General features: G+C 37.4%; 1 protein-coding gene across 1 annotated transcript in view; it reads right to left on the bottom strand.

Moving 5' to 3' along the window:
* The window catches only part of LOC136858167 (protein-associating with the carboxyl-terminal domain of ezrin), a 200,696-nt gene that overhangs the window by 93,922 nt on the left and 89,988 nt on the right, over positions 1-16,786 (bottom strand). The window contains exons 5-6 of the mRNA XM_067137518.2: positions 14,692-14,881; positions 3,915-4,054 (exon numbers count right to left, since the gene is read on the bottom strand). Coding sequence (XP_066993619.1) covers positions 3,915-4,054; positions 14,692-14,881 — 330 coding nt within the window. The remainder of the gene's footprint in view (positions 1-3,914; positions 4,055-14,691; positions 14,882-16,786) is intronic.

The following is a 16,786-nucleotide window of genomic DNA, read 5'->3' as shown; positions in this document are numbered from 1 at the left end:
CCTTCATTTCCCTATCTTATCTTTCCTCATTACCATCTAACTTCAATTTCTTTTATTCTTTCTCTTATTTCACTATCACTCTTCCTCGTTTAATTTATTCTCCTCTTTCAAAAATTTTTGTCTTGCGCCAACTTCGACTACTTCAATCATAACCTAAAATTTTTTTTTTTTTTTTAAATAGCGCACTGTGCATATAAGTTTTCATTTGTTTTCCAATATTGCGCTTTTTACTACATTTTTTTCTTCTCTCTACAATTGTTTTTTCAAGTCAACTGTTTACCAAGATCTTAGCTGGAGTACGGGTGCTCATTCGGTTATACTAATTGGCATCGTATATTTTTATATACGTACTTGGCTTCCCGCAGCCGTGACAGGTTCTGGACCTTCGAAACGTTCTCCACTCTACTTTGGTGTTTGGTCGCAGCGCGTGACCTTGAGTGTGCCGCGTAGTCACCGGGAGCTGGCGGCTTTCTTCTACAGATCTGTTCGTCTGCGAATTCAAGCCTTTTTGATCTTCGCAAGTTGATTGTTAATGTTGTGACTTTGTGCAGAACAGAATGTGATGTCGTGTCTTTGTGCCTAACAGAGTGAAAAACTGACCTCCAACATTCATAAACATTTTACATGTTTTTTATGGCTGATGATGACCTAGACTAAGGTCGAAACCGGTCCCATTTAAATAGAAATGTGATTGCTACGTTTCTTTCTTTTGAGTATTGAATAGGTTGAATCTCCTTTCCAGTTATTTAATTTTTAACAGTGAAGACAATATCGGTGTAGTATGCAATTTACATCTATTTTGGGAGAACTGTCAGAATGATATACCATTTTTTACATCTATCTCACACAACAAGGTTTTTGAAGCAAATTTGAGGTTATGCTATGCCATGAGATGCATTGGGGTGGGGAGGGAAGGCACAAATTTGTTTTTTGGTTTGATGAACATGCCACCACCATCAAGCAGGTTCACTACCCTCAACAATCACATTCTTGGTGCTCTAGAAATAGAAAGTAAAGAGAATATGGCTGATGCTGCTAGAGAAGTAGTTATCTTGAACAGGGAACTTGTAGGTAATGATTGTCCTGCTACTGATCTGGCTGTTTCATGTGATGGTACTTGGATGAAGCGTGGCCACACCTCCCTTCACTGTCCGAAACCATTCAGGTATGAGTGGTGGAATGGAAACCTGCTGGTATGAAAGTAATTTTTCATCACAGCCAGACACTTCACAATGTAAGATACACAAGGTATTTAGGAGATGGAGATTCCTCTTCTTTTAAATCTGTATTTGAAAGTGAACCTTATGGTTCAGATGCTCCAATCAAGAAACTTGAGTGTGTAGGGCATATTCAGAAAAGGATGGGTGGTAGACTGCTGAAATTAAAGCGTGAACTGAAAGGCAAAAAGCTTGAAGATGGGAAACCACTTGGAGGCTTACACAGGCTCACAGATAAAGACATACACAGTCTGCAGGTTTACTATGGAAAGGCCATGAGACAATGTTAGAGATGTCCAAGCCATGCAAAAAGCAGTGTGGGCAATATTTTTTCACAAGCTCTCTACTGACGAACATGCAATACATACTCTTTGCAGCATAACCTGGTGCAAATATAAACAGGCACAGGCAGAAGGAAGATCACATAAACATAAACACCATCTTCCTGAAGCTGTAATAAATGTCATCAAGCCCACATTCCAGATTCTAGCACACCAAGATCTGTTAAAAAAATGCATCCATGGTAAAACTCAAAACGCGAATGAGAGTTACAACCAGTTAATATGGAAAAGGTGTCCATAAACAACATTTGCTGCTTCTGATGTTGTTAAAATTGCTCCATATGATGCATGTTTGGTGTTCAATGATGGAAATAACAGAAGAATCAAGGTCCTTGAAAGGCTTGGTTTTGATGCTGGTGCTTACACGCGGACAATTCTGGGAAAGATAGACGACCAACGCATTGCTGCTTCAGAACTATCAGGAGAAATGCTCATCAAAGAGTCCAGGCAAACGAAACAGGTGAAAAGGAGAGATTTAGAAGAGTCTCAAGAAGAAGAGGAATATGGTTATGGCCAGCATTAGTTGTTTGTTTCTGGTAAATAACATTTCAAATTTTCTTTCTTCATTTCCCGTAAATTACATATTGCAACATATACGGAACATTTTCTCCTAAACTAATAGGGCTATTCTACTGAAATTTGGTACAGTTATTTCAAATAACTAGGTCTACAATACCATTGGACAGTTTTTTCCTAAATAAATTTGGAAAGAAATTATGCATTTATATATACCTATAAAAAGGGTCAATATTTTTTTCTAGAATTGAAAATATAATTTATAAAACAAAAACATTCTGACTAATTCTGTTTGAGAGAACTTTTCAACTGCTTTCTTACTGTCTATATACAAAAGTTCAAGTTCATAGCAAAGACAGTTTTTGAGTGAATGTTCCTTACAACATGACAAAATTTTCAAATTTTGTATTTTCAGAATTTGATAAATATTAAATATTATCTTTTCATACTGGTGGAAAACATTCTTCTGGCACCTATTTATGTGTATACAAAGTTTGGTAAAGCTAATTCTAAAATGGCCTGAGTTATAATAAAAATGCTCTTATACTGTAATATCGCATAAGATAATCAATAAACAGAACATGACACGCGACAGAGCAACATCAAACAACACACCTAGCTCCACCCCTACCCCTACAACAGCAACTCTCCCTACCCCCTCCTTCCCTTCCCCTCACAGCAGCTAATATGAGCCCAAGAAGAAAATGGAGTAGGACACAACAAGCTTGCATATCAAACACAACTCAGCCACACCAATAACAATAATATAACATCACTGCACAGCTACAAATGGGAAAGGAGCCACTACTTTGAACCCAATGCCACTCAAATTTTACGGACGTCGTAAGACAACATGATTCAATTTTAACAAAGCTACAAGATTCAACACACAGCAGAGCTGAATATACATTAGCCTAATTCTATCCATACGTCTTGCACCCTTTTTTAAAATTGGAAAGTATTTTATTCTATGTATATGCATGAAGACAAAATCTTTTATACATACAACGTGACAATTTTACAAGCAAATCATATCATTTAAACTCCAGAAACAGCAACCAAGTGTACAACTATGTAAATAAGACTTGTACACAGAATTCAACCAATGAACTGAACAACACGCAAGACACGAACATTCATGTGCAAGAAGTGTTCTTACATAATTATATTGTATTTATCTTTTATCTTTTATATACATTAGTTTTAAGTAGAGATGTGTTTTATAAACTAATTTTAAGACCTAAAACATATCATTATAGACATACAATTGCATTGTCACACATAGTGACATACACGCCAGTTCTCGTTTCGACATGCCCCATTTGGATGTGACCAAATGTTTGTTATGATATGGCATTCCCTAGACAATGTAATCTTAATCATAGCTTCATGATATAGATGTGAATGGATTGTTCAGCTGAAGATGACCCTATGTAGGGGGTCGAAACCGGTACTGTAGCATAATAACTGCAATAAGTAAGTACTGATAGGTGGAAATCCTTTCCTATTTCTAATTGTACTGTCACATATGGTAGCTGGATTGCTCCTGAGCTGACTACACCATGCGTTCTTAGCATAGCCAATGTAAATTGGCATAGTATTAAGAGGGTTAGTATTAATCACAATAGATATATAAAAATATTTGTGCATATGCTGCTTACACCTACATATAACAATTTTTATCTTTTTGGTTTCCTTGTGTTTTCATTAAATGTTGCAATCTTAAATGTCTTTGTATTTGCCGATGTCTCTTAAAGAAGTTAACATTCTTTTACTTACAGGATCCTTAATTGTATAATGTTAAATTATGCATTAAACACAGATTTGATAGAGGACTCACCATTTCTGGCACAAAGAAGCTGAGGTAGTAAATGTTCTTGAGCTGTGCCATCTAACAGAACAACTCGAGCCAGTAGCAATGATCCCAGCTGTGTAGCAACAAGCTCCTCTGGGAAGCTCAAGAGCTGACTGGGCAGAGATCTGTTTTAATAATATACATCTGGATTAGAGAGCATATATTTTTAAAATATTCTCTACTGGATAACACAGTTCGTTAAAAAAAGAACTTACAAATGTCATCAATATAAAAAAGTGCTTCAAAAAAATCCCTTATGATGAACATGAGATTCAAAGATGGAAAAACATAGTTATAATTTTAAATAATTATAAAGATAATTTTATCTTGTAGTATATCTTATGATTTATGATCTGATACGAAAGACTGTGAAGGGTAAAAGTATACATGCAACTAAAGTTTTCATCTGGGCAACTGCCATAATAGATATGAACAAAATTATAAGCTTGTCTGTACTTCACATTTTTGTCCCCTACTTTGTCCTTTTCTCAGATCAGGGTACAAAGGTTGAAAATAGGTTTAGTTCAATTTTTGCTGTCTACCTGTCATTCTGTTTGTGATGGGAAAACGGTTTAACAGAATTCCTCTAAACTTGGTTCTGGGTGAGATGGGATGCACACTAGGCTACATTATCTAATTATCAGGGCAAGGATTTTGATTACTTAAAGATATCCCAAAATTTATCTATACAATGCTCCCAAAAACTTGAGAAAATGACCAAAAAATGTTTTAAAATGACTTCAAACAAATCCTTATTTAAAAAAAAAAAAAAAGAGTGAGAAATTCTACCTTGAATCAACTGCTATCCACTCCATTACAGTAAATGAAGGTGTACATTCAAAGGAAGGAACGGAGGTTTTTGGTGAGGACGCTGTACATTGAGAAGCTTCTTTCCACTTCTGCAATGACAGCAGTAACATACTTGAATAGTGACACATCAATGGGCCTCAGTGTCTCTTGCAATGCACTGTTATAAAAATTATCCGCTGAAAGTACTTTAACTATCATACACAATGATTTGTATGCTGGATTTTTGTCTAACAATTTTCTCATTTACCTTGAGACCTTTTTGCCAATATCACTTCTTCTTCTTCTTCTTCTTCTTAAGACGTCTTCTCCAAACGGAGGTAGACGATCCACACAGCCAGCTCCGATCTTGACGTTGCAGCCATGCCATGTGGATTTATTGGAATATCTCTCAGGATCTTTAATGCAGTGGTTTCCCGTTGCCTTCTGCATCCTAATGCCATTGACCAAACTGGTTCCTCCGCCTTTGGGAACAATTTCTTGTCCCCAGGACAATAGAGTGCCCTTACCCATACCCGCTCATCCACTCTCAAAGAGATTGATGGCACTTGATATAGGGGATCTCCTTATACCGGGAGATAATCGGTCCCTTCATTCGTTAGCCGCCTGCATATAAAAAAATAATTTTATATGCAGTCGTTGCCCCCTCTCTATCGCGGGGAGGTGAATGTCAGGATTTCACCGTCATTGAAACAAGGACCAAATGGCATTTCCTTGTTTCTCTGGTTCTTTAGTCACATCATTTAATTTATCTTGAACATTCTTAACCAAAGATAGAATTTTCCAATTTAATGCTCCTTTCTTTAAGATGGGTGGTAAATTGTAAACAGATGAAATTTAACTTCATATAAACTAATTTTCCTCCACTTGATTATCGTTAAGCAGTTGTTGGGCTATCTCAATTGCTCTACCTTCTTCTGCATCATGGGAATTAACAAACATGCTGTTTGAAAATATTCACAAAAAACAATTTTATTCCATGGAATTTTTAAAGGTGATAGTAAAGAGGTTTGGCAAGAGTTAAGAAGAGGTGATATAAGGGCAAATCAAATATAAATGGGAATTGTTCTTTTAAATTTATTGCATCAACCAAAAACATAGATATAGAGATCAATTTTCTACATAGTGTCCTGCCTTCAATACACATTTCCTCCACTGGATTGGTATGTTTGTGATGCCATCCTGATAGAAAGAAGAGGGACGTGTGAGGAGCCAGTCGCACACAAACTCTTCTACATTTGCATCATCATCAAACTACTGTCCTCCTAGGTCTTGTTTGAGTGGTCCAAACAAATAATAGTTGCAGGGCAAAAATCTGGACCGTATGGAGAGTGTTCCAGAGGGGCCCAGTGAATTTCCTCAAGTTTTTCCAGTGTTAAAGCAGCAGTATGCAGTCTTGCAATGTCATGGAGAAGAATGATGTTTTGGATCAGTTGCCAGCGTCGCTTGTTGCGATATGCAGCTTTTGCTTCATCCAAAATGTGACAGTAATAGGCTGCATTAAAGTTCTTTGTTCGTGAAGGAAATCCAACAACAAAATGCCCGCGGAGTCCCAGAAAACATCTGCAAGCACCTTTCCAGCAGATGGGCATGTTTCGGCCATGACCAGACTTGCTTCGTCTCTTTCCTGCCACTCCATGCTTGCTTGCTTGCTTGCTTTGACTCTGGGGTGTAATGATGCACCCAAGTTTCATCATAAGTCACAATACGATGCAAAAAATCCTCTCCTTCCTCCTAGTAGCGAAGCAGGAGTCCCTAACAAACTTCCTGGCATAAAGTTGTTTGCCAATGATGCTTTCACGGTCCGTACTTCGAAAATAAGGTGAAATTCACCTTATTTTCTTGACATGGCATAAGCCCAAAAGCCTATACAGTATCATGTCTATAAAGTTTTTTGTTCCTGGGGGAGGAGACGAGGTACCCACCCGGCAGACAATTTTCTGAAATAGAGTTCATCTCGGATGATGGTTTGAACACTTCCGTAACTTATTCCTACAGCAAAAACAATTTGCGAAATTTGTATTTGCTGATCTTCACCAATAATGTCACAAATGGCAACAATGTTGTCTGCAGTGATGCTTGTCCGCGGTCTCCTTTCATAAGGTTCATTTTCCACAGCTTCTCTTCCTGCCACAAATTTTTTAGCCTGCTCATACACTCAAGTCTGCAATAGTGTTTCTTCCCCAGCTATCCACCGTCATTTGCACATGCAAACTCCTTCTGCAGACACCCCCACCAACATCCTGGCAAAGCTCCACCTGAAAATTATTATTAACAGCAATGGTACATTCAAATTCCCATTTATATTTGACCCACCTTCTTCGAGAAAGAAGGCAAATAATGAAAGCAGAGAAAGAAGAGGTTAGTAACAGAAGAAAAGACGAAAATTAGAGGACAATGTGAAGCTACCTAATTATGAGACTCAGTCTTCCATAGCCTTGCCTAGATAAACTCACCAGACAAAAAAATTTATCACCCTACTGTGCACGCAAAGATGGATCATTAAGCCTATACAGATGGCGCAGTGAATGAGCCCTGTGCTCAACTGCACGTGCACTGCCTCTACATGAGCATAAGGTAGTAGCAATCAGTGAGACATTGATGTTTCAAGCAGACAGTGTACGTCAACATGGGTATACTGAGAGTCAACTCAAGACCTAAGTGGGCCCTTTGATGCTAGCCAGACTTCTGGTCAATGAAGAGGCTTGCGCAGCTGTAAATAGTTCCTATGTTTTTTGCTTGTTGCTGCAGTCATGAGCTTCCTCAGTTTGGTTAGATATTCTGGTGAACAGACTTAACTACTTAAAAATTTTTGCCCTGTAAAAAAATGGAAAAATTTTGCAAGTTGTATATTATTCAGGTTCATTACCAACTCTTATATTTCATACGTAGATAGCTGTGAATAGTTATTGTTCTTGGTGGTGTATGTAGCAAAATAAATAATTATTTAACATGAGCTTGATATCTTATTGCACTGTGTACTTTGTTCGAATTCATTCCATTACTGTTTAGTTCACATAATATTTACGACAATGAAGATTGATCCAAGAAAACTGTTTTCAGTACTGGCTGCAATAGCATGCTCAGTATTCATAATGGCTGCCCGCTGTGAGCAACACGTGGATGATGCTGTGACGCTTGAGTCACAAGTGAAATACTTTAAAGCTAATAAAAGTGTGGGGGGAATTAAGTAGGAAGTCTAAACAAATTGTTCTGAATGTTTAGGTGGCCTACAAGATGAGAATCCACTGTGGACTGTGGAAAAAGTAGTGAAAAAAAATCCATGCAGCTGACTGGCATTTCTACGTACAGTGTCTACACGGCTGGTGCGGAATTTAAAGAATTCGTATCGTGTCTTGTGGTATCATATCGTATAGACTGTCCTGTGGTTGTTTACATATGTTGTGAGGGTTTCTGATGATACTTCTCCCATAAGTCGCTGAAAATTTGGTTTAAAGAAAGTGTCTGAATTATGCAGACAAGCAATCAAGGCGATAAGGAAAGTGAGACAAAACGTAACTCAGCTAAGCTGCATGCCAGGTTTATGTGACAGAAAATGTTCGTTCGTTTGGGTGTTCGTCAGTAGGCCTACGTGTCAGCTCAGTTCGAAGTATGCGCTTGCCGTAAGTAAAACAGGAAGGGCCTTAACACAGTACAGGTATAGGATCCTTAGCGTACTCAAAATAACAATAATAATAATAATTTGTACTTTATATTTGTAACTGCCCTCTATCTGCAGAAATGTTGTCATGAGGGGATCATGAGTGTTTTTTTACCTTCTGAATGATGAGACTACAATATTTACAACATTCCTGAAAACACTTTATTTTGCAATCCCACTCACGGGTGGTTTTTTAGCTTGTTGAACTGTGAGAAACGGCCAGTGACAGTCGTTGCACAAGAGCGGAATCGTATACTTACTTTTCGTTGCAAGTCCCCATGTGCCTCACTCAAACTGCATTATGAAATAAAAATACACCTTGCTTCTCTTGCCTCGGTATTCGCCCGTAATCTGTGTGTTTTACATGATCAATAAAGGAATAAATAGGTATGGTATGTAATCAAAGTACAGCGATGTGAAAGGAAGTAATTTCTTTTTATGCTACACTATTTGAGAATGAAATATTTGTCAGATAGATGCACGACATTAGTAATCAGCCGGTTGTGGTGGAGAAGGAGAATAGAGACGGGAAGGGGAACATGGGACGTGCTCACACGCGGAAGGATACTTTTCCTCAGCTCTTGAGTTGACTTTCAGCATAAATGTAACGATGTGACAGAATGGCAAAAATCGGCAATCGTGTTTGGCCATGAAGTTGCTGGATTTGTTGGTGTTTCGCAGCGGACTGTTCAACATGTCTACATGCAGCGGTGTACAACATGTGGCCACGAAACACAACGTCAGAATTGTGGTCGGAAAAATATCCTGACTGAGAGGGACCAGAGGCGTGTTTCGTGGCTTGTGAATCAAAATCGCTTCCAAAGCCGACAGGAATTGCTGTAGTCGGTGAATGAAGGTCTATCCTAACCTGTCAGCGAAAGAACATTGTGATGGGAACTGGATACAATGAACATTTTGAGACTGTCACCTCGCGAGAGGCCATTGCTCACACAGGCACATAAAGCTGGGCGTCTTCAAGGGTCTGAAAATCATCAAATGTGGACAGTAGTGATGAGCGATACCGTGATTTGTGAATCACAGCGTGATTTGATAATGTGATTTTCTGATATCAGTGATTTTTAGTCGTGACGTGATCACAATCACCGCATCGTCCGTGCTGCTTGGTGCTTGTTATTTGTAGCTTGTGATCAAGAGAATGCCTTGTTATTGTGACTAGGCTATCTCTGTGTAAACATTTATAAGAAAATCAGCCACCTAAGGGTTTGCATTTAATAAACAGCCTACATTTTGGTTGCATTACAGACACGGTCGTTGCCAATTTACTTCTAGGCGTACAAACATAATCATTTTATTATTTACATTCATTTTTTGTAGACATGCCGAAGTTCAACCAATATGTCAAGGAAAAAATAGGATCAACATTGGTAACAGTCGTGTTTTATACTGTAACCGATTATTTGGTATGTGCTAGGAAATGAAATTCTACACATTTATCTGGCACAAGTGAAAAATATAATGATGAATGACTATTCCCAGCCACCTAATGTAAGGTTAACGATACCAGTGCAGCTTTCCCTAGATACCAGTACCGACAGTAATTTAGAAAAATATATGGTATGGAAAGGCGTTGACCCAGCTGCGTGAGGGCAATTGGGAAGCTACAATGAGGAGCGGTCTAAGAGGCACGGCAATACACTTGAGGGATGTGACATGCTGACCACACGGCTATCTAATATCTGCAAGCCTAGAGCTGCGCAGCAGCTGTAAATGAAAGCCAAGACCTTTCGAGGCCTGGAGTGTTCTTGTTCTTAATTAACTTTAGAGTAGTAGTGGTTTAAATGAAAAAATTCAAAATTACAAATTTTATTCATTAGCTATTCCTTATCTTAGTCTAATTTTCATCACATTATTGTGTTTTAGATTTCACAAGAGCATGCTGATAGTGCTAGTCACAAAGCAAAATCAACCATGAAAAGTAACACTGGACAGACTCTGCTCACACAAAGTATACCTCCCACAATCCACAGTAGTTTCTATGCTCATATGTTTAGAGCCCTAGTTGCTGAAAATATTCCCTGGAATTCTGTGCATAGTCATGTTTTCAGAGATTTGTTTACAGAAATACACCAACAACACATACTTTCAACATCTACATTAAAGAAAAACTACTTAGATATAGGAGGTAATTTTGCCAGTTACAGAGGATATTTGGGAGTCCTTACATAGGGTTGTATGTGGACAAAACCAGCAACTCTGTGGGCAGGTACATTGCTAATCTTATAGTAGGAAAACTGGAACCCAATTGGCATTTACTGCTCTCCTTTGTTCTAAGCAGCTTCAGAAAATAGAGCAAGGCATTGTGTACATCATCAACAAGGGGTTCCAGTTGTTGTATCCTGGGAGTGTTGATGATTATAAAGACCTTCTCCTTGTCTCCAATGCTGCTTCCTACATGATTGCTACTCTACCTCTCGTTAAAACTTTCTACCCTTCTTTAATGTCCATGTTACTTGCATGGCCCATGCCTTGCACAGACTCACAGAAATAGTTAGGGCCAAGTTGCCTGCAGTAAATAATCTGATTTCAACAACGAAGAGAGTGTTCTGTAAGCTTCCATCAAGAATAGCCATCTTCTGAGAGAAATTCCACTCTATTCTTTTCCACCACAGCCAATCATCAGCCGTTGGGGTTTCTCAATGGAAGCTGCCCTGTATTATATCGAACATCTGTGATAGACAATATGACTTTAACAGACAACTCTGCATGTGTGTCGTATGGGCAAAGATCTGCTAAAGGATTATTCCAGTGTTCAGAGAGACATTGCATATATTCAGGCAAATTTTTCATTTCTTCCAGTCAATCATTACAAAAATAGGAAAAAAAGTAGAGTCTCAAACAGATATATTTTGTAATTGAGGAAGCTGAGAATATTATACAAAGTACTAGGGGTAAAGTAACGGATAAATTAAAAGACAGGTGGGCTAGTGTATTGCAGAAGAATCTAGGTAATTCAGTGCAAGAAAGGATATATCAGGTAATGGATGGGGAAAAGTAGACCTACCTAGTGAAATTGAACTGAAAAATGTAGGTAAATTTTGCTATGCCCCTCCAACATCTGTGAGTGTAGAGCACATTTTTTCTGCTTTAAAAATTGTTTTAACAGACAAAAGACGCAGCCTTTCTGTGGAAAATTTGGAGAAGTTTATTGTTATGTGCTGTAAAGCAAACTACGACTGAAAAGTGCAGTAGGAATGTTCCTCACAAATAAATACGCATACCAGTACTACGCATTTAATTTAATTTTAGTACAGTACTGATGAAAATTTTTTGTTTCCTAATCCATAGCTGTTTGTAATAAACGCATGTTTAATTATGCCTTCATTTTGCAACTATTCCTATTTAGAAAGGGTAGCCTATACCACACATTACTGTACTTAACGTAAAAAAAATATCACATTACAGTTTATATTGTCATATTTTAAAGTCGATTTTCTGCCTATTTTTAAAGCATATTTGAAGTGCCTATATTCTCTTTTAAAAACCTATTTACTTGTTTAAAAAGCCATTTTAGGTGCCTAAAACATTTTTTTAGAGTCTAAAATCCCAGGTCTGTATCATCAGATACATGCCAATTGTTGACTACTGCTTTCTGGCAAAGCAAGTGAGAGGTGCTCGCATTCCAAATGTTTATTCAGATTTGAAGTACTTCTTTTTAAGACAATTTCTGTTTGCTCATATTACATATTGTGAAATTTTCATCCACTTCTTTAAAGGACTGCTACAGGTCACTGTTCTTCCTTTTTCTAGAAAACGCCATTTCAGTCAACTTGCCTGCTAATACTGAGCTTCAGTGACAATATGCCCCCGGGCATTCCAAAATACAGGAGAAATACACGTTTGTTACTATTCTAGGAGAGTCCCGTGTACCACGATTTTTTTGAACGCGCGCTTAAAAATAATACCACACTGCGAGTCAACTGACAATTTCCTGAAACTGATATTGCAAGCGATACCGAGGATTATAAGTGTTTCAGTTGTTAATATATTCGGGAGGAATGTGCTCAGTTCCTACAAATACATTATATATTGAACGATATGTTGACGTTCTTAAAAAATTAAATCAACAAATGTCCATACTGTTGGTAATCATGGCGATGCTGCTTCCTTGAACGCATCGCTTCGCATGGATACCGTTGCGGCAGCACATGTCGTGATATCACGACTGATCACAACATCGATCACAGTCACAGTTTAGGTAGCAACATTCTAGTTCTGTATATGGAGTTAAGAGGGCGCACGATGATCACTTGCAGTGAAATCACGACTGATCACAGTGATAGCGTAGAAAGTAACAGTCGTTACTCGTGATTTCTTGATATCAGTGAAAAAATCACAGTTCGTGAAATATCGCCCATCACTAGTGGACAGTAGCTGACTGGCAGAACGTAATGTGGTCTGACAAATCACGTTTTTGCCTATATTTAAATTATGTACGTCGGAAGCATTTCATCCTGGATGTGTGCAAGGTGAGGTTCAAGCCGAAGGTGGGTCTGCGATGTTTTGAGGGTGTTTTTCATAACATGGATTGAGCCCGCTCACTGAGTTGACCACTAATATGAACCAGAGTGTTTATTTAAACATTCTAGGGGATCAGGTGTTGCCTTTCAGGCACAGTCTGCATGATGAGTATGCTATTGATACCCCTTTTTTTTAAGATGACAACAGCAAAAGTTTATTGGGATGGACGCATTAACATATCCACAAAGATGCACACAAGATGCTGTCAGTTGGTACAATTATTTTATTCACATCTATTTACACATTAAACACACACATAACCTTAATCACTGCTGTTACAAACAAAACACTCACATCACAAACCGCCATTTTAAAATAACAGCTGCCTGACACTTCAATATGGCAACTGCATCCACTGTATGTCACGAGTTCACAGTTGTCATTACCATCAAGACCATCTCCTTATATATGCGCCTGGCCAGGCTTCTAGAAAGCTACATTAAAAAAAAAAAACCCTACCTTCTTGAGTACAGAATATTCTCCATCGTTCTCATCACCTAATACCATTCTGGAAGTTACAGTGTGTTTCACAATTATGGATTACAAATTATATGCAGTATACAGGTAAGAATGAACTATATACAGGTTCTTACATTAATTGAACTGATATAAATGTCTTATGTACAGCATGTTTCATGACATAACCTCACACACAATATGATCATTCGACTATGTAAATAATAATAATAATAATAATAATAATAATAATAATAATAATAATAATAATAATAATAATAATAATAATTGTAAAATAATAATTCAAGATCGATATTTGCATGAGTTACCCATGGGTGAAAGAATATTGTTTTCAAGTTATATCCATTTATCGCACTTGTGTCAGCATATGTGACTGGTTTTATGAACACTCCCCCACCCTATTACATCTCGATTGGCCTGCAAAATCACCTGACTTGAACCCCATTGAAAATCTGTGGGACATGTTGGAACAGTGGGTAAAACGGCAACATCAAGATCCCCGCTATTTTGTGGAATTGTGTGATCAAATCCTTAGTGAGTGGCTTAACCTGGATGCAACGTACCTGCAGAAGGTTGTGGACTCACTTTCTAACTGAATCCAGGTGGTTATAAAGTTCAGAGGTGCAGTTACACAGAATTATGCTTGTAATGATTTCTCCAGGGGTGACTCATTTTTTGTCTGGTGAGCTTATATTGCTCTTTCTATCCATTTCCTTCTACTCTAGCTATAGACCAAAGGGCTGCCATAGTAGCTTCCCACTTGCTCTAGGTTTGATTTTTGCTCTGTTAGGGAATTTAGACTGGGTCTAGAACAGGGTATATTCAGTCTCAGATAACATAATTGAGTAGCCAGTGGATTAAAATTTAACTCTCAACAGCCCTAAAAGTTGTTTCCCATACTTTTTCACTTCAACTCTTGGTGAATGCCCAAGCAGTATCTAAAATACAAACCATGATCATTTCCTTCCAAATCCTACATCAATGAATTAAAAATACATCATTGGCACTGACGTTACATCAACACAGTTTATTAAATCTTTAAAAAACACACACACAGAGAATGAGAGAGAGAATAGGGGACTGTCGTCCTTTACATAAGGCAAAAGCAATTCTGTGTTGTTTTTATCCAGCTTAATTTTCAGTCTGTATTCAGTGTTTGAGAATTATAGCTGAAAATATATTAGAGCCTACTGTTAAATCCACTATGCTAAATTACAGAAAATGAAATTGCCTCCATATTTATTTAATACACGAAATTTTAACAAGTTCTCTACTAACCTAAAAAATGCCTGCTTCTCAGACTCTGTCTTTAAGGGTATTTCCACAAGGAAACTGTACACTTTAATGAAGTCATGGGAGAAGAAAGCATGCTGCAGGAGTGGAGCCAGCTGAGGTCGTAAAGAAGGTTCAGGGCTTTGAAGTTGTTTCTTGGCAAGATCTCGGAACTCCGTCAAGAAGGGCAGATCTTCTATGGACAAAAGCATACTTTTTTTCTTCCCACATTCTCATGCATACATAATAATAACAACATATATGTCAAATGCACACATATTTTGCTTTATAGAATGTGATGCCTTTCTAGTGTTCTAGTCGCTGTAAGTAAAATATTGTTCTTTCCATTATCACTATCAGCACTATGATGTCTGTGTCTACCCCTCACAACAATACATCATTCAATAAAATATTATTATATTATTCAAAGTTACAGAAATGGGCTTTTGAGAAATACTATCATCGGCTTTCTATTTCCAAATAAGTACTGTACAAACATTTGAAAATATTTGTCATATTTGCTGGTTATCAAGCAGCAATTTCTAATGTAACTCAGCTTAACAAAACTGAAGCAGGTCAAGCAGAATTAGTTTATTCAACGTTCACCAATCAGTCTTTCATTTACATAGTTAATTACAGTCTGGGTTAAAAGTTTAACTTGCCCATTTTTTTCCTTGATCTCAGGTTCATCAAATCTATATACTTAATGCTGGAGAATCTAAATTTTGTTCTGAAAAAGGATTCTCTCATAACAGTAATTCAACTAATATCCGTCTATTGCATTTAAGCATTCTTAACACCACATTGGTGACAGGCTCCAAATGGAGGTTCCTCCCACTGTTAAATGTAGAATTCAAGCTTGAAAGAACAATATTACAATACTGTACTCAAACTACTGTAACTCAAAAGGTATTGAAGATATCAACCTCAAACTTGGAACATGTTCTCAAGAAGATGTTTAGTAGTTCTGTATGGTGTGATACCTTTCAGAACAGCAGTACCCTTTGTGAAGAAGAACCTACATTAACTGTGTTTATGTCATCATCAGCTGTATTGGAGTCACCGCTGTATTCCAATTCCAACACACAAGAATGATGTCCGAGATATGATGTAGAAATTCAAAAATCACTTTCAGAATCACTATCATCATTAGAAATACCCAATTCACTGTCATTTGGTACATCTGACAACTGGTCTGGACATAATTCATCACAAATAACGATACCCATTAGCAGCTGCATGCATCACACCATTTTGACACACGAACAGTTCCACATTTCCAATATTATTTTGTTAAACACATGAAGATATAAAGAAATAAAAGATGCAATAGTTCCCTTAACACACTATATTTCATGACTACACTGTTTGTAACTTATAATCTCACCACCAGATTGTAGCAACAATCACAAAAATGTGAAGTGCATGAAAGTGAAATTTCTCAGGGCCCAGTACTAATGTGAACATACTACGAGATTTGTCGGCCCTTTCACCTATGTGTTAAATGACAATTAACTGAGCTAGGATTCAATCCAGCAACTTTAAGTATAAAAATCAAGCATCTAAACAACTTCTTTCAGTGTTTTATTTATGTTAGTAGAAGGCAAATTCCAATCAATCTAATTAACTTCGTTGTACTTCTTAGTTTTTTCTTCTTCTCTTCTACTAACTAAAGAACTATCAAAACATGTTGATCTATAGGAGAACTTAGTACAAAAGCAATACATCTTTACTATAGAAATAAAAATTAGATATTTCACATGGAAGATTATGCAACCATCATAGAGAGAATATATTACCCCTCCGTCGTTGAGGCGTTAACCCCTTTTTACAATCTCCTTCGTGCTGTAATACAAGACACTGTACCATCCTGTATTGTTAGCATGCAGAAGAACCCGTGCTGGTACAACACGGAGGTAACAGGTAAATTAAAACAAAGGGGATGACAAGAAGGAAGTTTTAAAAAATGGGACATTGTAGTGATTACGTGCAATTTTCGACCATACATAGTGAATTTAAATGTCTTCCCCTCAAAAAAAAAAAAAAAAAAAAAAAATTATAGAACTTCGATGGAATCAAAATTAGCTGCCAACCTGAAGTG

The sequence above is a fragment of the Anabrus simplex genome, chromosome 1, assembly GCF_040414725.1.
Source record: "Anabrus simplex isolate iqAnaSimp1 chromosome 1, ASM4041472v1, whole genome shotgun sequence".
Taxonomy (NCBI): domain Eukaryota; kingdom Metazoa; phylum Arthropoda; class Insecta; order Orthoptera; family Tettigoniidae; genus Anabrus; species Anabrus simplex.
This window is presented reverse-complemented; position numbering and strand designations above follow the sequence as displayed.